This window comes from Choloepus didactylus, chromosome 20, assembly GCF_015220235.1.
Source record: "Choloepus didactylus isolate mChoDid1 chromosome 20, mChoDid1.pri, whole genome shotgun sequence".
Classification (NCBI taxonomy): Eukaryota; Metazoa; Chordata; class Mammalia; order Pilosa; family Megalonychidae; genus Choloepus; species Choloepus didactylus.
The window spans coordinates 34,278,374-34,305,571 of NC_051326.1; the positions used below are offsets into that span (position 1 = coordinate 34,278,374).

Below are 27,198 nucleotides of genomic sequence, written 5' to 3' on the forward strand. Positions count from 1 at the left end.
TCATGCAAGCTAATAACTTTGCTCCTTGGAAACAAACACAGATCCCCTGCCCACCACAATCTTCACAAGGAGACTGTGAAAATCGTTTAAAAGGGTCAGAAAAGCACTTTTCTCCTGCAAAACTGAAATGATGACCTCATTGGAGGATTCGAAAATGCTTTAGAATAGCTTTACCAGCTCACATTTAAAAAAAAAAAAATGACCTACGGGCTGGCTGATGAATGGGATGTCCCTGGCTACAGGTCAGGTAGAAAGGGAAGGAAAGAGGCTCCCACGTTCCTCCTCCCTGCAGCCCATGGCACTTTCTGCGAGACGTTTTTATTTAGGATGCTTTTAAGGCTGGTTCCATTTCCCAGGTCAGGGGTACCTCTGATGCCTGGGAGGCAGAGGCCATGAAGCAGACACTGTGAGTAAGGAAAGGAACCCAGTGGCCTGGGGTGGCCTCTCACTCTGACATCACTCAGTCTGTGAGTCACTCTGGCAGAAGACATACACACAAAGCCCATATTTCAGTGCAATGATGACAGCCACAGCTTATCCAAATTCCACTGTGTCTGAGGTACTGGTAAGGTGTCCGTTCAGTTATAACTTAAGCCATTTTAAGAAGCTGACAGATGATCTTTCCTTTCACTATTCACAATGACAGGGTAAAAAGAAAGGGCAGGTAGGGTGGAAAGAGTGCTGTTCAGAAAAACAAATATTTTCCAATATTTACGGAAAGATTATTTATATTACAGGAATGGTCATTTTCCATTTGAAATACAGGATTTATTTGAACGGGGAAACAGCTGTGATCTATAAGTCCCTTACAGTTACTTGGCCTAACTCAGCAGTTTGATATATCATGCATTTTCACGTGAATTGTCATTTATATTCCTGTTTCCAGAGGCCCTCCTTTTCCCACAAGACACACTTTCAGGGTATGAAATTTACTGCAACTCTTGAGATTAACAGCCCATTTTTGTGATGGATCTCTAGGCTACAAAATTTACTAAATCCAATAGATTACTGTCACCAAGCATATACACTCTAAAAGATTAGGTGATACTTCAATCATTTTTCTTTTGCAACTTGTACACATTTTATTTATTCTTTTCTGTTTTCTTTTTAATATCACTGACCCCACAGGGAAGAATACATAAGCAAAACTGTAAGAGTACAGAATCTGAGCAATAAATAGGGTCCTGAAACAGCAGAAATTCTATATTCCTAAACTGGGTAAAGCCCAGTCATTGTCAAAGTAGATCTTGTCCTGAAGAGTTAACAGTCTCGTGATAATGCCTTATATTTACATGGTATTGTCCCATTTACTTCCACATGTATCCTTTGATGTGGGGTGGGGTGGGGGGGTGGAAGTGGGGGGTATCGATTACCATATTCATTTTATAAAGTGGCCTAGAGAGGTTAAGGATTTATTCATGGCTCCCAGTAAGAGGGGGGGGGGCAGGGATTAGAGGTCAGATATACAGTGACAACAAAGGGCAGACCAAAGACAGCAGAAAGCGATAGCTGACTGCAGCATTCTTTCCTGCTGAGCCCAAGTGCAGCCTCTGGACTCTTTCCCACCACAGCACTCTAGGCAGCCTCTCCCACTTGACTGGAGTTGGTATGTGAGTTGAAACCTATTTGCCATCTTTAGATTATACCCTTATCATTGAGAGAGACATTTCTAGAGTCTTCTGGGAAAGCCCAGACTTGAGGACACCACCACAGTGCGCAGCAGAGCCGCCCAAGCTGCAGATGCTGTGGCGGGTTAGGGGTAGCCTCACCAGTAAGGGACTTCACTTACTCTGTCCCTCTGGCCTTGGGGCTCAAGGATGAAAGTGCCACCTTGGCAAAATAACAAACACTAATGGGGGGAAGGAAGGGGATTGATAAGCCAAGTGCCAAGTGTACCATGTACAGTTAAACTGGGGAATACCAAGGATGTACTGGGTTGAAAGGGGCCTTTTAGGAATGAGTACAATTCACAGAAGTCTGCATTTTCTTTCAAATTATTTGGCCTTTTTCTGCTGTTGTTTTAATAAATAAAATTTTCCTATCAAGATATAGCATTTTCTAAGAGAATGAAAGCACAGTGGGAGAAAATAGATTTGCTATTCATAAGATGAGAAGTGCTGTTGATCTGTGGGAGATCATAAGAGACTATTTTCTCCCCAGCTTAGCATTAGTCTTTTCACACTGATATCATGAATCAGAATGAAATGTAAAACTGAGAATTAAGCAAAACATTTAAATAAGGAGATTGTTCTGTTTATAGAAATCTCCTTTGCCTAGCAGTGGGCTATTAAAGCAGCAGACTACATTAACAATCAAGCACCTAAAAGTTTAGCAATCATATGATTAACAAGTTGAAAATAGAAAAGCATAACAAGGAAAATATAGAGGAAGAAGACAGTGACCTACATTATAGTTAATTATCAAAACGAGAATGTTAAAATAAAAAAACTGCAGGTGTGGACTAAGCAATAATAGCATCAGGGTCCCCACTGTATGTGGGGCAGCCACCAGAAAAGGCACCACTAGTGGGCAGACTGACTTACCTGCTCCATCCTGGTCACCCCAACATCCGGGAGGGCCGATTGCACCATGATTTGGGGCACTGGCTGAGAAAACAAGTGAGCAAACAGGTAAAACAATGGCAAAGTTAAAGTAAGGGACAGAGAGCAGCAGAGCAAAGACAGAATATTTTCACTGAACAGACTGGAGAGAGAAACAATCAGGAAGACCCACCCAGAGGTAAATTTTTACAACTTTCAGGAATGCTAAATTACTGCCAATTTGACGTGAAAAGCTAGGGGCACCATAATATATGGGGAAACAGATGAAATAAGGACACAGCAAGGGACTTACATATGCACCCTCTCCCCAGCCCAACCCTAGCAAGGGAAAGAAACCACATGCTAAAACCAGTAACATATATGGTGCACTTTCATGTACTCTCATGCTCTCTCTCCGTTCACAGACATGCGTATTAATCAAGGGGTGTACACACAAGTGTTACAGGACTTTACAGGGAGCAGTGATTGAGATAGGAAGGATCAGGAAAGACTCCAGGCAGGCAGGAGGTGGAATCAAACAGGCTTATATGGCCAGGGAGAACCAATGAAGCAAAAGGAAGACTAGTGAAGTGTAGTCATAGGAAGTGAGTAGTAAGTAAGCCAGCCGGGCTGGCACACAATTCTGGAACACAAGGGAGAACATACAAGAATGTATGGGAGGTCTTGGGTATCTGAAACTAATCTATTTGGGAAATGATGAGGGGTCACAAAAGGTTCCTGGGCAAAGAAAGCAGAAGAGCAGAAAGACTGATCTGGCAGTGGAATGCAAATTGATTAGAGAAATAGTTAAAGGCTAAGGCAGACAAATCAGTAAGAAGAGTACAGCAACAGAGCAGGTGTGAGGTGATAAAAGCCTTAATTAATAGATGCAAACATCATTACAAGAAAGAACAGAGAGAAGGTTGTTACTCATGGACACATGGTTCAAGGAACATGTTTTTAAAAAAGGAGAAGAAAAATTAATTAGAGCCAGAATAAGGAAAAGGGAAGTCAGAGAAAGAAGCTGGCTTATAACTATGAAGGAGAAGGAATCAGCTAGTCACTGCTCTGTTATCTAATTTTTATTTCCTAGAGATTTAGATTCCATATCCTTCACATTCCCTTCTTCTGGCCCTGCACACTCCCAGTTCGTTCCAGTGGCTGTGCCACATCTGGATGCCTGAGGCGTCTATACCAGCACTAAGGCTGGGCTACCAAAGTCTTGCTTCCTAAAGGGAAGATCAAAATTTTAATTTAAGGGAGAGGAGCTCATTCAGAACAAGATGGCTCACTTAACCAGAGTTCACAAACATCTGCTATTCTCATTCCAGTAAATGGTACTGTTATAACCGACTATGCTTGAGAGTGCTTTTGAGAGAAAAGTACTAGAGGTGATTAATTCTGCTGATGGTAAGGGAACGATGATAGGATTGTAGTGTAGGAGAGTTGATTATATAGGAAATGCAATATTGGGCTAAAAGGATAGAAGGACCGAGGGAATAAACTAAGGGAATATACACTTGACCCTGCAACACTGGGGATAACTGGAGGTTGTTAAGGTGAGGGAGAGCTAGGATCACAGGTTTTTAAAAAAGACAAAGCAAATGGTCATAAGGAGAAGGGAAGTGAGTAAGGCCCCCAACTGCCAACTGAACTAAAAGACACTCCAGCCTCTATCTGAATCCCTCAGCCAGAAAAGATTCTCTCCCCTCAACTCCCATGGTCCATTACTCCTTTTACCTCTTTTACAGCACTTAGCCCATTCTCCCTCACCTACGTTCTCTGTTTCCCTACTGCACTGTAAATTCCTTGAGGATAGAGTTATTTTCAGACCTCTTTCTCCCGTTGTACCACACAGTCCTTGAATTAGGGGATACTGACCTTTATTTTTATTCTTTTCCCACAGTATCTAAAGTGCCCCACATATATGGGAAGGTGTTCAGAGTTTATTTCTTAGGAAAGGTGAAAAATATGTTTTTAAAGCACAAACTCCAAAATACGTAAATTCTTCAGTTAAATCACATTTAAAACAGACAAGACTGGGAAATAATTATTTCCACTAAGGTGATGCTTGTCCTTTTAAAGCATAAAAATGTAAAAATCTCACCACAGATGGAAATGTAACTACTTAGAATGAAAACTTTTCTAAAATGATGTGATTTCTACCCCACTAAATAGAGCATAGAAACACAATTTACACTTTCTTTATGGCTCAGAATAAGTAGAAAAAATCAGTAGCTCCTTAATAAATATTTGCTGAAATGAATTAAAAGGGAACAGATTGAAACTGGATGAGTAAACATGTCTGATATTGCTAAAAATTGTCTCTACAATAAGATTAGATCAGTTCTGAACAGGACCTGAGTACAACCTCAAGTATTTTCACCACATCAACTGCTATGTTCGAGCATTAGTAACTTCTGTGGTGCCTGTCTCCATTGGATGCCCGGTACTGCCGCCTCACAGACACAAAGCTCTGGTTAAGTGAGGTTACTATTAATAGGATCAGAGGTGGATACTTCTCCAGAGGACATTTTTAAAAGTACATGCTAAAAAAATGAGACGAAATAGTTTCAGTGGCTGAGAGATTTCAAATGGAGTTGAGAGGTCACTCCGGTGGACATTCTTATGCACTATATAGATAACACCTCTTAGGTTTTAATGTATTGGAATAGCTAGAAGTAAATACCTGAAACTACCAAACTCCAACCCAACAGTCTGGACTCCTGAAGATAATTATATAATAATGTAGATTACAAGGGGTGACAGTGTGATTGTGAAAATCTTGTGGATCACACCCCCTTTATCTAGTGTATGGATGGATGAGTAGAAAAATGGGGATAAAAACTAAATGACAAATAGGGTGGGATGGGGGGATGGTTTGGGTGTTCTTTTTTCACTTTTATTTTTTATTCTTCTTCTGATTCTTTCTGATGTAAGAAAAACGTTCAGAAATAGATTGTGGTGATGAACGCATAACTATATGATCATACTGTGAACAGTTGATTGTATACCATGGATGATTGTATGGTATGTGAATATATTTCAATAAAACTGAATTTAAAAAACAAAAAAAAAAGTAAAGCAGCTACTCATCTGTTATTTACCAATAGCACAGAAGAAGATATTTGTAATTTGTCAGCTATCTAATGTTAACAATAAGCTGAATGTTCAAGGAAATAACTAATTTCCAATTATTTGGCTGCTTAATTTCTTCCTTATTTGTCCTAGCTAAATTCCATCCATTTTATTTTGTTTGTGCACTATATTGTATATATATCTAGGAGTATACATTGACAAACACTGATCAAGAGATCAATAATTATTTAATTAAAATTATACCATATTACATGGCATAATATGTTTGCATTGAGTACTATATTTGGAAACATTATATTTCATATTTTCCACTGCTATATAGCGTGCTATTCACAATGACAGAGAATCATCTGATCTGCCTTGTCTGAATAAAATATTGACTATTCTGGCTTGTTAAAAAAAAAAAAGTACATGCTAAAGAAAGTAGAGGTATAGATGATACAAGATCTACTGTGAATTCTTATTGAAAGTAGGGAACAAGTATATAGGGGCTTATTACACTTTTGTCTCTACTTTTGTACATTTCCAATTTTTCCATAAAAAAAAAAAATTCTAAGTACATGCCATTCAAGTAGAAGATCTTTTCTGGCTGGAATTTCTAAACTTTTAATATCTGGTAAGAATAAAAACTATTACAAAAGAAAAGATAAAGTATCAGTTCAGATGATGTTTTTCCACATATTGACAGGAAAAATCCAATCACCCATCAAAATAAATACCATATGTGAAGACAATAAGTGAGGGCTGACTGAAACAATGTACAAATTCAGTTCAACACAGATTTATCAAGCTTCACCATGTACAGGGCATTGCACTAAGCTCTGTGGGAAACACAAACATTAGGAAGACATGGGCTTTGCTCTCAACAGATTAATAATCCAGTTTGGGGGAGGGACATAAACCTGTAAAACATAAAGGAATATAACAGATATCAGAACGGAAGTTTCAAAAGCAAAGAGGATTCAGAGGAGGAAAGGCTCATAAAGAGAATATATCTAGAAAATCTGTAAGAGGATGATTTTATTTTGAGATGGGCCTTGCCGAGTGAGTAGCTTTTCACAGGGTAGAGAAGCAAGTAAAGTGAAGACTTCAAATATACAGAGTAGCATGACAAAGGTAAAATGGCAGGGGAACCATTCTTTATATTTGAAGTTTTCCCTCTATTTGCATCTCTAAACCATGAAAAGCTATAGTCAGTCTTCCAGATCTGGGGGAAGAGAAAGTGATCTAGCCTGACCAACAGTGGGTAGAGGGAAGAAAGGTTAAGGCCGCGTGGAAGAGGCCCTATTAAGTTATGGTTGATTTTCACAGGCAATAAAGAGCTATCAAAAGTTACTGAATGAGTGGAAAGGTGGAAAGGTGGGGAAGGAAACAAACAAACAAACAAACAGACAGAGGAGCCCAGTGTTCTTTTTTACTTTAGTTGCTCTTTTGCACTTTAATTATTATTCTGGTTATTTTTGTGTGTGTGGTAACAAGGGTACGAGGGTGTTGGGGATTGATTTTGATGATGAATGTACAACTATGTAATGGTACTGTGAACAATCGAATGTACGATTTGTTTTGTATGACTGCATGGTATGTGAATATATCTCAATAAAATGAATATTAAAAAAAAAGTTACTGAATGAAGCTGCAATAAGAACTATGCTCTCAGATACTAAGGGATGATACTAAACTTGGGGAGATCAATTAAAAAGTTACTTCAGTGGTGCGGTGGAGAGCTAATAAGAGCCTGAATTTAGACGGTAAGAGGAAAAGGATATAGAAATTAAAACTGAGAAATATGAGGGAGTTCAACACTTGGAAACAATTGGCTATGCAGGCTGGGAAAACAGAAAGTCAAAGGTGACTCCTAGGTAGCAAGAATGAAAAGGAGAAAGGCAGATGATGGTCCTAGGAAAAACAGTGCGAGTGTATTCATGCTTATCTGTGTATATGCATGTGCAGTGAGCAGGGGTGAGGAGTACCTGGCTTTCTACATTGGGAAAAGGTCTATGATGAATTCAGCAACCTTATTAAGGATACCAAAAATACCTACAAGGTATACTTAACTTTTAAATGTGCCATTTGTCCTTCACACATAATAACTCACATTTTCCAATGTTTATTGTTTGCATTTTAATGCTCTTTTACATATCCCCCATGCAGGCAGTTGTCTCCTATTTCAAGAGCTCAAAACATTTCAGATCATAAGTTCATTAATCCTTACGACACATCTGGTAACTATTAATAAAAAAGACTGCCAAGTATTTTGCAGCTATAAATATTAAGGAGACGTCCCATGAGACAAATGAAAATAAGTATAATTATCTACACTTCACACTAGAGAAACCAAGGCTTAGAGAGCACTTACCTAATGGTTAAATGCATCCAGGTTGCCCAGAGAGTTAGGGACAGAAAAGAAAAAGGACCAAGTTCTCAAGTGCCAGCTGAACCTGCAGTCTTCTCAATCATGCTATCTACTAAGCATTGCCAAAATCTGATAGATAAGTAGGTTACAGGCAAGAGAACTGCTTAGAAATACTTCAGGGAAAGGGGGATGGTCAGTTCTCATATCATATCTAGTAATTTTTTAACTCTGGCTTCTACATGCCCCAGGAGTACAGGACATTAATAGCTCAAAATTTTATAACTTTGCAAAAAAGTTATTTTGGTGTGCCTTTTGCCTATAAAAATAAAGTTTTAACTCTTTGGACTGACATATTAGACCCTCACCTCTCCATGAGTTTGCACCCTTCCCTTGTTTGTCATAGGAAACCACTCAAAACACCCTGAACACACTGTTTTCCACCAGACCCTTTCTTCTGGAAGGCTGTTCCTCCTCACTAGAGAATCATACTCCACCTGACAAATACCAGTCTTAGCTAAGAACAATCTAATATTCCTGAAATTGCAGGTAGAATTCCCACTCCCTCCACTGTGTCACACCAGACATACATATATTACAGCATCTAAACATCACACTGTACTAGCCTATTTACCTCATTATGAGTTTAAAGGGAGCGTCTCTTAACTTCAAGGTCTTGGAAGGGAATGCTTTATTCGTCTCTGTATTTGTATACACAAAATAATAACTTAATGTTGGTTGAATTAAAGAAGTGATATGATAAGCCAATGAATGAATTACTTAAATTGTGATACAAAGAAGGTTGACTTCTACACAGTTATGTAAAATTCAGAAAAGAAGAGATATTCCAAAATTTGGGCATAGGGATATATAGGGAGAAGAATACAGTTCGAAGGAAAAAATTAATAATCATTTTGTTCAAAAAGTTCCCCAACATTGAATTTTCAGATGCATTTTCTTGTTTGAAAATAAACCTCTCCTAATAATTAGCCCTGACCCTGAATTTGTTAATTTCTTCAATGTCATTTTCTAAAATAGCCTAAATTAGTACGATCCTCTCGCTCTCCTTTTTTTTTAATGCTGATCAATGGTTTAAATCCATGCATAGGAAATTATTTTTAAAGGAATTTAAAAAAAGAGACGTAAGATTTATTTTTTTTGCTTAAAATAAGCAGTAGACAATCTTTAATTTTCATGCTGCTAAGGTGGGAAAAATATAAGAAACAAAAACAGTAGTGGTGATGGGTGTACAGCATTGTGACTGTAATTAATGCCACTGAATTACACACTTAAGAATGGTTAAAATGACAAATTTTATTTATGTTATATATATTTTACCAGAATAAAAAAAAAATCAAGATAGTGCAGTGAGTTGCTTCAGGTCTCTGTCCCCCACAGAAGCTATGTACAACCAGTAAGAACTAGCAGAAACATCTTTCTGACGCTCCAGAAAACAATTAAAGGACTGCAGAAACCAGGAGAGCACCAAGTCAAGAAAAAGACTACTTAAAAGCAATAGGATCTCATGGAGCCTGACTAGCCTCTCTCACCTCTCATCAGCTCGGCACAGAGTTGGTTTGTGCTGCCAGTATAGAATCCCAATCCCAGTTCCAGATGGAACGGTGTAACCCTCATGTACATAATGGGAGCATATATTCCTGGCCTAATCTGTCTGTGGTTGACTGGAGGGTCTCACCATCCCAGAACTTGCCATGCGCATAGAAGGCAGCTCACTGAGCTCTCCCATAGAATGATGTGGGAGAGCATTCAAGTTGCTGCCTGGAGAAAGGGATTGCTGGCTGTAAGATATACAAGACGGTGCCTAGGATGGTGAGGAAACTGTATCCTAGGGAAAAGAGTACATTTGCTTCCAAGTAAACAGGGGCATTCCCAGGGCCACATATGTACACCCAAGATAAGACACATGTATAGAAAAGTTCAGGCAGCTTCTACTCTTTGGCCTCGAGCTATTCGTTAAACTTGGTGTATGGATAAGCACTGAAGGAAAGCATTCACATAGGTTAACTGACTGCAAAGACTGGGAAAGGTGTTTTCTTTTTTCCTTTTTTTTTTTTTTGGTTAGCTCCTGGAATTCAAGGAAAGCTCTGTCAAAACACTAGCTGGATACAAGCTTAATGAATAGATACTTCAGAGTCTAAATTCTAGTGCTAACACATTAAATTATCAACATGTCCAAGTTTCAACAAAAGATCAAAGAATATACAAAGAAACAGGAAGTGATGGCCCAGGCCAAAAAGAAGGTTAGAGCATTAGAAACCATTGAGGAGGACCAGACTTGGGTCTTATCAAATGAAGACTCAAAAAAATGGTCCTAAATATGCTCAAAGAGCTGAAGGAAAACATCGACAAAAAAACCAAAGGAAATCAAGAAAATGACAGATCAACACAGACTATCAATATAGAGACAGAAATTATGAAAAGGAACCAAACAGTAACAGAAATTAAAAATTGTCTAAGGGATTCAACAGCAGATTGGAGCTGACAGAAGAAACAATCAGTGAAAATTGTCTGAAATCATCCATTCTGAGGAGGAGAAGGAAGAAAGAATGAAAAGAGTGAATGGAGCCTGCAAAACCCGTGGGACACCACCAAGCCCACCAATAAACGCACTGTGGGAGTCTCAGAAGGAGAAGAAAAAGAGAAAGGGGCATAGAGAATATTCAAAGAAATAATGACTGAAAACTTCCCCAATTTAATGAAAGTCATAAATATACACATCCAAGACACTGAACAAACTCTAAACAGGATAAGCCCCAAAAGATCCATGCCATAGCATATTATAATCAAACTGTCAAATGTCAAAGAAAAAGAGAGAATTCTGAAAGCTGCAACAGAGAAATAATGTGTCACATTCAAGAGAGCCTCAAAAAGATTAAGTACAGATTGCTCATCAGAAACCAAGGAAGCAAGAAGGCAATGGGATGACATATTTAAAGTGCTGACAGCAAAAATCTGTCACCAAGAATTCTATATCCAGAAAAACTGTGTTTCAAAAAATAAGGAAGAAATTAAGACATTCCCAGATAAACAAAAGCTGAGTTTGTTCATTACCACTAGACTAGCCCTACAAAGGTGATAAAGAGGTTGAAAGGACAGGACAACAGCTGCATGAAATAATGATCTCCTGTAAGGGTAACTGACGGGATAAATGTAAATGCCAGTACTATTGTATTTTTGGTTTGTAACTCCAATTTTTACTTCCTACAGGATCCCAAAGGCAAATGCATAAAATGTAATTAGAGGAGAGGACTGTGGGAAGATGGTGGAGTAGGGGCTCCAGGAATCAGTTTCTTCACCAGAACAACCATTAGACGGGTAGGAGCAGTCAGAACCATTTCAAAACTTCAGAGTCTAGAAGAACACTGTGTAACATCTAGGGAAGAACAGAAGGAAGAAGCTGGTAAACTGTGGTACGTAACAGTGAACTGCACTCTCCACACAGTGGCTGCCAATGCCCATCTCCCAGTTTCATGGCTGGCAGCAGTGAGGTTCAAACCTGGCCTCCAGTACAGCATGCTGGTGACAAGGAGGGACATAAAGACCTAGCTAGCTCCTCAAGACTCAGGGGTGTCTGGCCCCATCACTGATAACTGCTTTTGATTAGCTAATTTAGATTGCTAGGGGCCTGGCCCTGAGGGCGGCCCTTGTTTCAACTCCTCCCAGACAAAAGTGGTATAGGAGACTTAAAGACCACAGGCTTCCTGAATGCTGCGGAGAACAGGTGAAGAGCTGCTTTTGATGGGCAGATGCTGAGTCAAGAAAGCACAGCTTTAGGGAGCCCTTATGAAGCTCCTGGTGCCCTTCCTGGCTCCTCCCTCATCCTCTCCCAAGGACATCTCATTGCTCCCTCTGGGCCCCTGACCTTGTTCCAGAGGGGAAAGACTGAGTTGGAAAGCTAAAAGGAAAATTACAGTTAAAGGCAATATATGATCCAGGACAGGATCTAACAAGGGAGGAGAAAAAGCTCAAAAGGACATTATTGGGACTGGAGTAGAGACTGTAAGCATTATATCAATAGTAAATTACTTGCACTTGATAACTGCACTTAAGGTACATATACAAGTGAATATCTTTATTTTTTGGAAATATACATGGCAGTATTAAAGTGCTTAAGGAATATGATGTATACATACAACCTACACTCAAGTGTTCAGAAAACTGATTGATAGGCAGACAGATAGAAAGGTAGATGGACTCACAGACTGATAGATAAATAGAATGAGATGGCAAATGTGGCAAAACGCTAAAGTTGGTGGGTCTGGGTATCTGGGAGGGAGGAGTATACTGGAGTTTATGGCATTTGTATTTTTTTGTTTGTAACTATTCTATAAGTTTGAAATTATTTCAAATAAAAAGTTAAAAAAATAAGCAGAGGTAATATATATGACACAGTATTTCCTATACTTTAAAAATATTCTCATAAAAGTAACACACATAGATAAAATCAGATATGTACAATTAACTAAAGATCAAGACCCAACAATATCTTAGTCAATGATATAAACATATTTTTATATCATTGATTAGCCTGGAAGAATAGAAAATGGAGAGTCACAGGAGAGAACTTATTGGTGAAGTTGTTGGTTACCAACTGGTCCCTGTCAGAGAAACTTTTGTGGTTACCTATATTTGTGTTACCTACATACAATTGAACCCTTCCCTTACAATTGAACATGCTCCTTTCAATCAGTAACATTAACGTATCAAAAATGGCAAGGTGAATTCCTATTTCTGACCAATAGTAAAATCTTCCATGGGGTTTCTATGCCCACTTGAATAGATATTCCCAGTTTTATCTTCCTTAAATCCATCATCCAAACTGCAGGCAAAATGAGCCTTCCAAAATATAAATCTGACCATATCACTCCTCTGCTTTAAAGTTTTTAATGATTCCCCATAGATTTTTAAAAAAGGCAATGGGCAGGAAAAGGAAACACACATAAGTACTACACACTGTATTACCACAATATGGCCAATAAATCCATCTGCCATATTCTTTACTGATTAGTTCATTCTACAAATATAATCACTTGTTTATTTTTAATCAAATCCAGCTGAAATCTCTTAAGATCACATTTGTGCATTAAATTTTGCTTTCTGAATATAATCTCAGTTCTGAGACTTAAACAAGATACTTAGTCTACCTGAGTCTCATGTAGCATCGCAACTTTGTGCTGTCCAACACAGAAGCCAATAGCCACATGTGACTGCTGTACACTTAAAATATTGCTAGTCAATTGACAGCAACTAGTGAAGGGGGAATGATAAGCTAATAAGAACAGATAAGTTATGGAGGGTAATCTTAATGTTATAGGAATGCTCAGGAATGACAACGGTTTCTTAATTTGGGGGGAACATGTTGGAAGCAGTGTAGTTATTTTAGGTTATTTGTTTTTCTTATTCTTTGTTTGGTTATGGTTTGTTAATTTTCTTGGGGTAGGGTAGGGACATGTTGGAAGTAATGTAGTTATTTTAGGTTATTTGTTTTTCTTATTCCTTTGTTTTGTTCTATTTGTAGTGTTGTCTTTTTTATTGTTTGTTTTTTAATTTTTTGATAAAGTTAAAAAAATGTTGCTGGTGTGACTGGGGAACAGAATTTTTTTTAGTTTACTTAATTTTAATTAATTAAAATGAAAATTTTAAAACTGGCATACTTTTAAGTGTGTTTGGAACAACTTAAGTATGGAGATCTACTTTTTCAACTGTAAATTTTATACAATCTAAATAAAGATCAAGTATTTCCAATGAAAATTTAGCATCTGAATTAAAATCTGCTAGAAATATAAAGTAAACATCTGATTTCAAAGACTTACTAAGGAAAAAAGAAGGTAAAGCATCTCATTAACAATATTTTATGTTGATTAGAGATTGAAATGACAGTATTTTGGATATACTGGGTTAATAAAATATGTTATTAAAATTAATTCTACCTGTTTCATTTTACTTTTGTGAATAAGGCTATTAGAAAGGTTTAAAATATACACGTGGATTGCATTATATTTCTGCTGGGCACTGTTGTTGAGACAATGCATATAAAATTCCTTATATAGTGCCTGGCACACAGTCAGCACACATAAATTTGTAAAGCATCACAGTTATCATGATTATTGGAATTTTGTATGTTGTCTTCCAAGATTCCTAGGATGGCTTAATAAAAGTACATTTTTTTTAAACAGTTAATAATTATATCTGATCTGAAAACGGAAAGTTTCTAATCATGCTTATTAGACCCAAACCCATCCAAAATGCAACCTTAATTCTATTTTCTTTCAAACAAAGAACCTAAGATTTTATCAATTTACTCATTCAACACATATGTATCAGATGCTTACAGTAGTCTAAGGACTGTGCCAGAAGATGGGAATACAGCATGAGCAAAACCAAACGTAATCCCTATGCTCACCAAAAAATATGCACTCAAGGTCTAATAGTTGATATTCCTATTTAACTGTATTTAACTGTAAATCTCATAAAAACTAAAACACATTTTTTTCTATCAACAAGGAATCTATACTGTATTATCAGATATAAGTGAATAAGACAATCAAAGTAGACTTTGTTTTACTATACTATATATATGTTAGGCTAACATTCTAGCTATTATATATAGAAATTTTTAAACATTAATATTTCCTGAGTTGCCAGAAAAGATAGTTTCTGATTTTTAGAATCTAGCTAGTTAACATTTAAAACTTTAAAGTTTCCATGTGATCATTGTTAAACCTTATTTAAACGTTTATATGAAAAAAATTCTTTAAAAAAATATATATATACATTTCACCCAAAAGGATGGTCCTTATTTTTTTCAATTGTCCAGGAAGAATGAAATAGTTTAGTTAAAACATACACTATTTGTTAATCTAAAAACTTTTAAAATAAGGTCCAAAGTTGGCCTGTCACCCATTTAGTATGGCCTGAGAGCTAAGAATATTTTTACATTTTTAATGGTTTAAAAAAAATCAAAATAATTAATTTTGTGATGTAAAAAGTACAGAAAACCAAATTTCAAGGTCCATAAGTAAAGTTTTACTGGAACACAGCCACACTCATTTATTTATGTATTATCTACGGTTGCTTCTGTGCTACAAGAGTAGAGCTGAATAGTTTTGACAGATATCAGATGGCCCACAAAGCCTAAAATATTTACTATCTGGCCCTTTACAGAAAAAATTAGCAAACCCCTGGTCTAGAAAATCATTTAAAAGAATACAATGCCAGTCTGAAAACTGATCAGCAGACTGAAGTCTCTTCAGTCGACTTCTGTACTGCCTCAGAAACTCTTATTTGCCAGAGTGAATTTCAAGTAATTATTTTCCATGTCAACTACTATACTTGATTCTGAAGATAACTTTGTCAACTTAATCCCTTTAAGTATGTCAATAAAATATCTCTATATATCTGGGCCAAAGCTACACAGCAAAATGTTATATAATTTTGGAAAACTAAAATAGAGATAAGAATCTTCTACAGATAGTAAGAATGCCTAAGAATTTATCACTAAAGCACTGTAATAAAAATCATTTGCCTTGAATTAAAATAAAACAAAAGTCCGTACACCAAAAGGCTTGGGCAAACTTCTTTTCATAACTCAAGTACAAGTGAATGTAGCATACCATATCCAAATATATTTATTATGTGTGGTATAATTTTCAGGAAGAAATGCTTGTGCACATTATTTTTTAAATAATCTGAATGATTAAGGGAAACTGAAGGCTAGAATGCATAGATCCTCTTTCTTATTTTAGTCAGTTAAGATGGTGAGAACTTATTCAAAGGACAAGGATAAGCATGTATATGGTTTGTTTCATCAAGGAAGCCCAAGTATGACTAATCTAAATAGCATCCTTGCATACAAGAGAAGAACTAGCAATTATGGGTCTTTTTTCCCCCATTTTATATATGAAGGAAGGGTGGAATAACTATGTGACATCTTTTCAATCAGTAGCAGAGATGTGCAGGGTATTGCTCTTGCTACTCAGGGTTTTATCTACCTACCTCACTTGAAGCCATGTTGAAATAGGAAACAAATGCCCATATGGTTTATAAGGCAGTCCTAACCAAAATGCAGGACCCTGAAAAGGGGCAAACATTAAAATGAAGATAGGCCAGAAACTGTGACTGTGCTTTTGATGGTGACAATGACATTTGACTATTAACTCTTTAAGTCCCAGATTAATCAAAGAGGCCATTTAGAGATCCTAAATTTGAAGTATATAAATAGCTTCATCTGAAGACAAACTTCTAGACACATGAAAGAAGCTATTATGCCAAATTAATTCAATCTAACTAATTAGAAAGCAGGAAGTTCTTTCAATTATTTTATGTGCTGTCTGTGAACACACTTGAATATGAGTACAGACTTCATTAATTGCAGTTCATTATTTTCCAGAGTAGTTACTAAACTTGCATCAGAAGGTCAAAGACAGCAATTTTGTCAGCTGCCACCTCCTTCAGTGCAGTATCTTTGCATTCCTGGAACTCAGACAGAAATTAATTACAAACAAAATCAAGTAACCATAAAAATTAGAAACAAGTCTTTATGAACATGTTCAAACCAAAAGGTTTCATAAAAAATAAGAATCTTAGTTTCTTAGCCTTTAAAATAAACTAATAACTTCTATCTTACAAGAAAAGATCCCTGAATCTTTTCAGGTCCATTTGATATACAGTATTAAAATATAATACCAAGAAAATAATAAATAGCTTCTTGATCTGAGAACTTGCTAACTCCAAAGCACAAGTTAATACACATTAATCTTTTCACTGGACTTTAACTATGGTTATATATATATTCATGTATCTTTGCATGAGAGAGGAAATTAAACATTCCTTTTGAAAATGTCAAAGACACTGATTAAAAGTATCTTTTAATAATAACCACTCCTTTATTACACAACTTCTGCCTCTTTTCCACCTAATCTAACAACAAAAATATGAGGAATGGCTAGTAGAGATAGGACCTACTGTGTTCATACATGGGTTATTTTTACATTCTCAAGAACTTACTATTTTTTAAAAACAGAAGTGACAGAAAATCCACTATTTCTTTTTTAGACAGTACTCTGCTATCTGTAAATCATTTGACTTATTCACAGTGGTTAACATTCTCTTTGGTTGATTTCATTTCTATCATTCTATGGCTTTCATCCCACTGCTTTAGTGAAGCCATACTTAAACATTTCTTCACCTTCTTTGGTGTTTATAACCCTTGAATGCTTATACAGTCAGCTCTCTTAGCCATTGTTTGTTTAAGCTATAAATAACTCCTGTAATCCTTACTCATAAATCATTTTTGATGCTATTCTCTAAAATAATTCCAATTGGCCAATGTACTTCCAGTAGTACTATATCCAGAACCAAGTGCAGTAATCTAAATGTAATCTAATAATGTCAGAGACCCAAACAGGGACGGGGGTGGGGGAATGGTGTGTGTGTGTGTATATGTGTTTAGGTATATCAGAGTGAATTTCTTCATTATTGTGACTTAGTTTCAGACAAGGATGTTTAAGTTTCCAAAGTAAACTGGTAAAGAAAGATAAGAAGGAAGTAATTGTAATATTGTTCATCATGTTAGGTAGGAAACAGAGCAAGAAACAGCTTTAAAAATGATGAAAAGAGAAAACAGGAAGTGGGATGGAAATAGAGTGTGCTATGTTCTGTTAGGTTATTCTGTACTACCTCTGCTGGTCACCAAATCATTTTGGGGTTTTTGTTTTGTTTTGTTTGAGCTGTTTCACATTATAAACCTTGAGCAACATTACTATCTATTCATTATCTGTAAGTCCTATGTAAAATTAACGTCAATATTCATTCCTTCCTGTGCTGTAGAGTTCATCCAGATTACTTTCAGGCATATGCACTGATTTGCATTTTTCTGGGTTGCATCTTTGATATCATTTCAAAACCTACAAATTTTCTAGTCTGATGGTGCTTATAGTATCTCTACTGATTATCTGGCTAGGACACAGAAATTATTGCACCTACAGGCTAAGGCAACAAATAAAACCAGAGTCAAACAGAGAGGAAAATTCGGGGTATTCTTTTATTTCTTTGAGCTATTAATAAGCCATATCATTAGATACCTCACACAGTTCTATGGCAAAGCCCATCAGTGTAACAGCGTAGTCTAGAAATGTAGATCAGCATTTATTTTTGTTTTAGGTTTAGTAGATTGGCAATAGGGAGGAAGACATGGACACAGTATTACTTTATTTCTATAATGTATCTAACAAAGTCTCCCATAATTTCTTTGGTAATAAGAGAGAAAAATACATATAGCTAAAATATGCTAATCAACACCTGTGACTTGAAGACAGAATTCTGCCTTAGGCCCTGTAACATTCAATATTTTGTTTATACCTCAAGTGCAGAGAGACTATACCCATAAAAAGTATGATAGCAAGAATGATACAAAAAGGTGACAGCTAAAACGAAGGCATGTTTTTTTAAAATACTCAAAATTATTTCGATGTCTTAGGACTGCTAAAAACAAAATCAAGATGAAAATTTTTAGAAATGACTCTAAAGTTGTTGAAGTATTTTTAAACATCAATTAGACAACATAACAATAAAAGAGAACTGCATTAACAAGAATACAAACAAATGAAGAAAATAATCTGAGAATGCTAATTGACCAGACACACAATGAACTACCACTTCCTTTTAAAAAAAAGCAATCATACGCCACTTTGCTAGGTGTATGTTATTTAGGTGAGGAAGGTAATAGGTTCTACTGCTTTCAGGGTTGGGGACTGCTGTGCCACTTCTGGGCTCCTGGCTTTAATAAGCAGGACCCCGGCAAGATGACTGAAGAATGGTAAAGCATCTATTATATGAGATACAGTTGAATAATCTATAACTGTTAAGTCTGATGAAGACCACTTCTAAGAGAACAAAGAAACCTTGCCCCCTTTAACTCCTCAGCAATAGCAAAGAAAACAATAGGAGGCAAACATTGGTTAGAAAAAAGATGGCCTTTTTCCCAAAGGAACTGGAGGGTTTACAAAGAGGGATAGTAAAGATAACCAAAAGAAGCAAAAACCTCACATTTTAGGTACCCATGCTATAAGGGGTTAATTCAGCAGACTTGGGATGCTCAAATCCTGCACTCCAAAAAGAGTACTGGCTCTGGAAATGGCTCCCTGGGAGATAACCCCTAAGACCCTGGGAATAGCCTTGGGCCACGCCAGATAGTTTATGCAAACAATGTGACTATGGAAGAAGCTTTGGGCCATACTTTATCAGTTTGATCTCTGAAAAAACTGGAGATTAAGTAACTAAGGTCAGTCACTAAGGCCCTCCATGCCTACATGAATGACCCCCCAGTAAAAAAATTTGAACACCAAGGTTTGGGTGAGCTTCCCAGGCTAGCAATATTTCCTATGTATTGTCACACACTGTTGGCAAGCCAATGTAAGTGCTGTCCAATATGACCCCACTGGGAGAGGAAAGACAGAAGCTTGCACCAGTCTCTCCTGTTCTCCACCCCTATGTGCCTCTCAACTTTGCTGATTTCAATCTGTGTTCCTTCCCTGTAACTAACCACAATCATGAATATAACAGTTTTTCTGAGTTCTCTGAGTCCTTCTAGCTAATCATTGATACTGAGGGAGGTCTTGAAGACTCATGACACAGTACCAAATCTGATTTTCAAGTGAATGGAACTCCATTATAGCAAAGTTTACTATAAAAACTTTTGGAACACTAAAGGAGTCTAGACAATAAAGCATTTTTTCTTGTTCCTGTTATTTTGAAATTCCACTGGCATGCTTAAAGAGCTCCACTTTCAAGGATGAAATATCATTTGTTTTAACAACTTAAAGTATATGTAAAGTGATTCAAGTAAGGGAAATCTTTATGTTGATACTGTTATTTAATATTACAGTTTACTTCTCCTAGAGCATTAGCAGAGAAAGTCAGTAAAAATGAGATGAACATATGCATCTTTGATCCACCAAATCCAAAATGATAAGCTAAAGTTTTTCCTTTCTTTTACGAATAGTTCTTTAGAAGACTTGGGAAATGAAGTTCATAAATAGGTCTTGATACCTCAAATCCCCATTCAGATGTGATTCTCTTACCTGTAAACTATAAACATAGTCCTTTATACCATTTGGATGACACTTGGTATATACAAACTATGTAATATTTTACTTTGTACATACACTAATGGTCAACTGACCAATTTACATTTTGTATCTAATATGTACCAAGCACTGTTACAGGCACTATGAATTTCTTCCCAGAAGAATTACATTCTGGCAGAGGAGATAAACAATAAACACAAAAACATAATAACTCCCAACAGAAAGATTAAATATGGTAATATGGTATATATGTGTATGGTGGCGGCTGTTGTTTATAGTTTAGATGGTCAAGAAAGACCTCTCAGGAAGCACAATTGAGTTGAGACATAGTAGCCATGCAAAGATTTTGGAATAAGTGCAAACATTCTTGAGACAGAAATGAGCATTTGTGTTCATGAAATAAAAAGAGGGCCAATATGGCTTTCCATGATGAACAAAGAAGAGATTAAAAGACAGGGGATCACCCTAGCGTATAACCTGATTGGTCTCTGGAACAATGCATATCTCTGAGACACCTGAAACTCAGAGCTAGAGCTCGGCAGATATGAATGTCAGTATTAGTGCATACGGCCACTGTCAAAAAAAAAAAAAAAAGCTGAAAAAGAGGCCAAACTTCAATTAGTGATATGAATGAAGCAGGTCTGGTTAAGACCAGGGCAAGCCAGGCCAAAGGGTAAAGGTTGAAACTGATTGTGTTTTAAAACTTCAACTTCCATATGAGACCAAGGGAATAGATACCTATTTGGTACAGGATCTAAATTTTCTAAACGGTACAACTCTACAGTTGATTTGTTCAAACACCACAATTGCATGGAACTTTGAATAGGAAGTGAGATACGGTAGGTTAGTATAGGCTGGAGTGAAATAGTGACACACCCCAGAGTAATTTGGGTAGATAATAAAAAATATATTTACAGCCTCCCCCTCCCCAGCCCCAAGGATCTGGGGGAAGGTGCGGATGTGCTGGACATCCTCACGTGGACTGGTGTTGATGTTGTCACAAACATTGGGACTGGCGGTTTGATGTGCTGAGCCCTCAAGCATGGAACTTGACCTTATGAAGCTCATTAGCACAAAGGAGTGTCTAAACTTGCATGTAATGGTGCCTAAGAGTCTCCCCCTGAGTACCTTTTTGTTGCTCAGATGTGGCCCTCTCTCTCTCTAACTGAGCCATCTCGACAGGTGAACTCGCTGCCCTCCCCCCTACGTGGGACCCGACTCCTAGGGGTGTAAATCTCCCTGGCAATGCAGAATATGACTCCCGGGGATGAATGTGGACCCGGCATCGTGGGACTGAGAGTCTCTTCTTGACCAAAAGGGGGATGCAAAATGAGACGAAATAGTTTCAGTGGCTGAGAGATTTCAAATGGAGTCGAGAGGTCACTCTGGTGGACATTCTTATGCACTATATAGATAACACCTCTTAGGTTTTAATGTATTGGAATAGCTAGAAGTAAATACCTGAAACTACCAAACTCCAACCCAGCAGTCTGGACTCCTGAAGACAATTATAGAATAATGTAGATTACAAGGGGTGACAGTGTGATTGTGAAGACCTTGTGGATCACACCCCCTTTATCTAGTGTATGGATGAGTAGAAATATGGGGATAAAAACTAAAGGACAAAGGGAGTGGGATGGGGGGATGATTTGGGTGTTCTTTTTTCACTTTTATTTTTTATTCTTGTTCTGGTTCTTTCTGATGTAAGGTAAATGTTCAGAGATAGATTGTGGTGATGAACGCATAACTATGTTATCATACTGTGGACAGCGGATTGTATACCATGGATGATTGTATGGTGTGTGAATGTATTTCAATAAAACTGAATTTAATTAAAAAAAAAAAAAAAGACAGGGGATCAGATCACACAGGACCCCATAAACCATGGTAAATAATTTAGATTTTTTTTTTTTTTTTTTTTTTTTTAGTTCAATGGTAAGCATTCAAAGGTTTTAAGCCATGGACTAATGTAAAGTTTTGAAAGATCACTTTGGCTACTTTGAATGATGGACAAAAACAGCATCGTATAGATCAACTGGTAGTCTATTGCAATGGTCAAAGCAAGAGATGATGGTGGCATGGATCAGAGATAAGAAAAAGGAGATGGACTGAAGTGGTACCTACTTACGAACCATTTATGGTTCACTTATGAACCGTTTATGAAGTGTAAGCTACTGGGTGGATATTTGTGCTGAGATGAGGAAGGCATGTATGTTTGTATGTCTTTTGGGGGAAAACAGACCTGTGAGCAAAAACCAGTAGTAATGGTTTAGCCTTGTGCAGTGGGAATGAATGCCTATTAGACATCTAGATGGAAAAGATGAATGGGTATTTAGATACTTGAGGCCAGAGCTCAGGGACAAGGTCTGGACTGTAGAGATTAATTTGAGCAGTACAATGTATAAATAGTTAAAACCATGGAAGTGAAAGAGATTAATCATGGAAAGAATTAGGTAGGAAAAAAGAGGGCCTAGGATTGAAATTTAAGGCACATGAATATTAGAGGCTTAATAAAATAAATGGTCCAGCAAAGGCAACTGAGAAGGAATGAGCAATGAGTAGAAGGGAAGACACACAAATATAGTGACACTGAAGCTTAAAAATAAAAGTGTTTCAAGCATTATGTTGTTGAAAGGTCAAGAATGATAAGGACAGAGACAATGTAGGCAAGACACAGCTCCCTGGCTTCCCTGAAAAAAAAAAAAAAAGGTTCTTCAAAGGAGTGATGGCTGCAGAACCAATTAGAATGTCTTAGCTCCACTAGCAGACCATTAGACAAGTTTGTTGAGGTAGGGACCAGTTTTATATTTCTATTTTCACTTATTTATTTTTTCATATTTGTATGGGCCACATTCCCCACCACCATTGTTCATATATGCTCAATTTTTTAAAAAATAAATAAATTGAGTGAATAAGGAAATATCATTTAAAATATCTTCAAAATATTTGAAGATAATCTCTCTTAATATGAACATTGCAAAGTTATTCTTCAACCAATAAATTTGTTTCCAACTCATTATTTTTTCTCATAACCAGAAAGAACCACTCATTCCCAAAACAATAAAAGTATATATAATTTACATGCAGCAGGCAATTTGACCTGTTACATCAAAACTAAATTGCTTAAAAAAAAAAAACTGTAACTATACTAGGCTGATTCAGTGACTTTTATTGAAATTGCAATTTACTTTAACCTGGATAACTCTCCCTTCACTGAATAGCAACTGAACAATAGTAGTTATCAAAATTTAATATGAATCAGAACTACCCTGGGTGCTTACAAATGCAGATTATAAGGACCCCCAAATTGGGTATGGGTTAAGAGATCAGACTGAATATATTGCTTTAAAAAGCTGCATGGATAATTCTAAAACAAACAGTCCATGAACAATGGATACAGTACAAGTTTATAACAGAATAATATATGCAATAATAAAGCATTTGGAAAAAAACACTTTTGCCCTGCCCCCACGAAGTATCTGACTTGCTCTTAGAGCCATGAATTCTTTTCCCTGAATTATCAAGTACCTATTATGGGCATAATTCTTGTGTTAAACATAATATAAACACTTCCTAAATCTACATCGTTAATTTTTTTTATCTAATGTGTATATGTATGCTTAAGTATATGCTTATATAATGCCAGATTGAAAAGTTATATATATATCTGCACAGCAGTCTGACAAACTAATACTGTCATCTCTAAATACACATTCATAAACTTAAAGAAAATTCATTTAAACTAACAGTTCAGATCTCAGACAACTACTCACCTGCATTTCTACATCTCTAATGTTAAGACAATGTAAAGAAGCTGATGTCAAAAGACCTATTTCAACAGCCGAACTTGCACTCTGTGTTCTTGAATGAGTATAAATAAATCCTCATTTATCATTTTCTGCTGTGTTCACACCTATATAGGACTAGAAATTGCATTTCCAACAGGGTTCCATTCACTACTGCATAGGAGCAGCTTACTGATTGTTTGGGAAACTCTAACATTTTCCCTAACACTTATTCTATGGCTGAGTAGAGATTTTTAATAAAAAAAGAGAAATAAGACAAGTGATCACTTTTAATATCTTAAGTGAAAGAACAAGCAATCCACGGAAGAGGAAAATGAGGTTGAGAGGGGAAGATAGTGGCAATATGAATTTGTTTTTTGATGAGAAATGAAATCAAGAATTAAAAATAGAATTACATTTTCTATTTGGCAATACACAAACAACACTAAGTGCACTTCATAAATTTTACTATTGTTGCTCTAAGTGATATTACCATAAATCACATTCGTAGCATACATGGCATCTTTAAAAGCAGAAAAGATTGAGAGTGTCAATAAGTTTAAACAGCTCTGTTATCTCTGAAAAAGAGTGGAGGAGAAATTATCACAAGCTTTTACTACATCTAAAAGCCCAGTTCTAAGGCCCCCAATTTTTGAGCTCTCTCTCCCTGTAGCTTCAGCACAATACAGAGCATCATTTTGCCAGCAATATATTAGAAAAATGTTCATTGTTGCTCTCCATTCTTTTTTACCTGATGTGCAAGAGGAGATGGCTGTTTGCCTCTTCTATCATCTCGGATAGGAAAAAGTGACTTAAGCAGCTTTGGCATCTGCGGCACAAAGGATTTTACAGGATTCAAGTAGGATGCTGCTAAGCTACTAAGTCCTGTCAACGTTAAAAGGAAAAAAAAAAAAGATAAAACAAAAACAATTAAATAAACATTGTCTTTTTTGTAAATTTGCCAAGTACCATTTGTAAGCAACTCTAACACTATAAATCAAAAAGTATCCCTAAAAAAAATAATATTGGAAAAACATAGTATTATTGTAGTCATTCTCAAACATAATGTAAAAATTGGATTTTAATCTTTAAATCATATAGCCAATGACAAACATGAACAGCTCTCCAGCTAGACTTTTACACTTTTTGAAATCAGGGACTACGTATATTCAGCAATAATTTTTCATAACTATTTACTGAATGAATATGATAAGACTGACCTTTCACGAAGAGGGTAGTTTTGAGTTGTTTTTACAAGAGAGGGATAGATGCCTGTGATGGCTTAGAGCTATGTATCCCTTAATTCCTTAATCTTAATACATTCTGTGGCTGTGAACACTTGTAACTAGGACCTTTTGATGAAGTTACTTCAGTTAGCGTGTGGCCCAACTAAGTCAGGATGGGTCTTAATCCTATTACTAAAGGCATTATAGGGAAGGCTAGAGACAAAGAGAAGGCAAAAGGGGGCAACCAGAAGCTGAAAGTCAATGAAACCTGGAAGAAAAGGGTACAGCTAGGAGAGGCCACCACATACACTGTCATGTGAAATAAAAGTAAAGGACACTACTGGATCTGGCAGCCAGCCCCAGAATGCCACAGTCTTCTAGGAGAAAGCATAACCTTGATGATGCCTTGATTTTGGACTTATCCTAGCCTCAAAAGTGCAAGCCAATAAATTCCCATCGTTCAAGCCAACCCACTGCATGGTATTTGTTTTGGCAGCTAGGAAACTAAAACGATGCCTGATATCAACTACGTTCTTACCTACTCTTAATTACCAAAGCCTGAGATTAGAGGTGCAGACAATGTGTATGATATAGTGACATTTGTTTCCCCTTCCAGAATAAATCTAATTTACTCATTAGGAAAATCTAATCTAGGCCAAAACTGATAAAACGCTGTATCCCATAGCACTTAAAAAGAACAAGCAAGTCAACTTAAGGAATAAGTACACAACTACTCCATACCTCTACCCACCGTCACCCAAATTTATTAGCAAAACAGTAGCTTTAGTTTACAATGTGATCAAGGTCAAGTAAAAATAAATATTACATGCCTACCCCTAAGTACATACTAAGCACTCAATAAATATTAGTCCACTTCCCTCTGAACCTTTAAGAATCTATAACCCCCTATTGTGGATCCATCATAAGTATAAATCCTGGAATTCTAACCAAAATAATAATAATAATAATAATAGTCATCTTTTCAATATTACAATATGATTATTGTGATGCTGATTTGATGTTTTCTTTCTTCCAGAAAATAAATACCTTAGTTTTCTCTATGCTTTTATAAATATCAGTCAACTTGAAGTCTGAAGGGCAGAAGGGAGGGGATTAGAATATTAAAAAAGAGCTTGGCTTTAAACAAATCCTCATGAAATATATATTAAAAATATTTCCAGATAATATGTAAATTTACAGAGTTTAACATTATTAAATAATTATAATAACACAGTAGTCAGAAGAATAAGCTACAACATAATAAATGTACAACTGAGCATGACCTTCACAACTGTACAATGCTAATCAGTTGTTTTCTATCTACAGATATGAACAAAGCAGGAGCAGAGGTATTAAAGAAAGAAAGGGCAAAAATTGGAAAAGCTTCTAAACTCTGAATAAAATGCATAACTTCTAGCCATGGCAACACAGTAAGCTGAACTAAAGTAGGGTTCTCTCCCACTGCAACAAACAGAGAAAAGTAAATAAGCAGCTGAGCTTGATAGAAAGAAAATTTCCTAGAACCATATAAGAAGGTGAAACAGTAACATCAATTGTAACAAGTATACCACACTAATTTAAGATGCTAATATTTGGGGAAATTTGGGGAGAGGGCAAGAGGGGAAAATACAGAACTCTGAACTTTCTCCGCAATTTTTCTGCAACTGGAAACTGCTCTAAAAATAGAATTTATCATAAAAAATAACAAAAGAAGGAAAAGAAACAAATTCAGCTGAGTTTGATAGAAAGGAAAATCCTCTAGAGCCATAAAAGAAGAGGAAATTTAACATAAAAGTAGTAAGTTCCCATGTTTACCCTAAAAAAATTCTGGTGGACACAGCAGGGTACATAATCTTAGGCTAGCATCAGGTTAGCTGCTGGACCTGAGACACTTGCAATAAGCCAGAACCCTGAAAAGTGTGATCACTCACTGGTAAGGGGGCCAAGAAAACTTCTTCCCACTAGCCCAGGATTCTATGTAAGTGGATAAGGATGAGCAGAGTAAGGAGGCAAGAATCTTTTCCAGCAAATTTAAAGACCCAGGCATGCTCTTTGCTTAGGTGTGTGGAATCAAAACCATAAATACCCACA

General features: G+C 36.6%; 1 protein-coding gene across 5 annotated transcripts in view; it reads right to left on the reverse strand.

Moving 5' to 3' along the window:
- Nucleotides 1–27,198, reverse strand: part of KIF13B (kinesin family member 13B) — a 301,896-nt gene that overhangs the window by 7,495 nt on the left and 267,203 nt on the right. For all 5 annotated transcript variants that reach the window (XM_037813374.1, XM_037813373.1, XM_037813375.1 and 2 more), the window contains 2 exons: nt 24,633–24,766; nt 2,544–2,606 (listed from right to left, as the gene is read on the reverse strand). In XM_037813374.1, the coding sequence (XP_037669302.1) occupies nt 2,544–2,606; nt 24,633–24,766 (197 nt within the window). Of the gene's footprint in view, nt 1–2,543; nt 2,607–24,632; nt 24,767–27,198 lie in introns of those variants that run through there.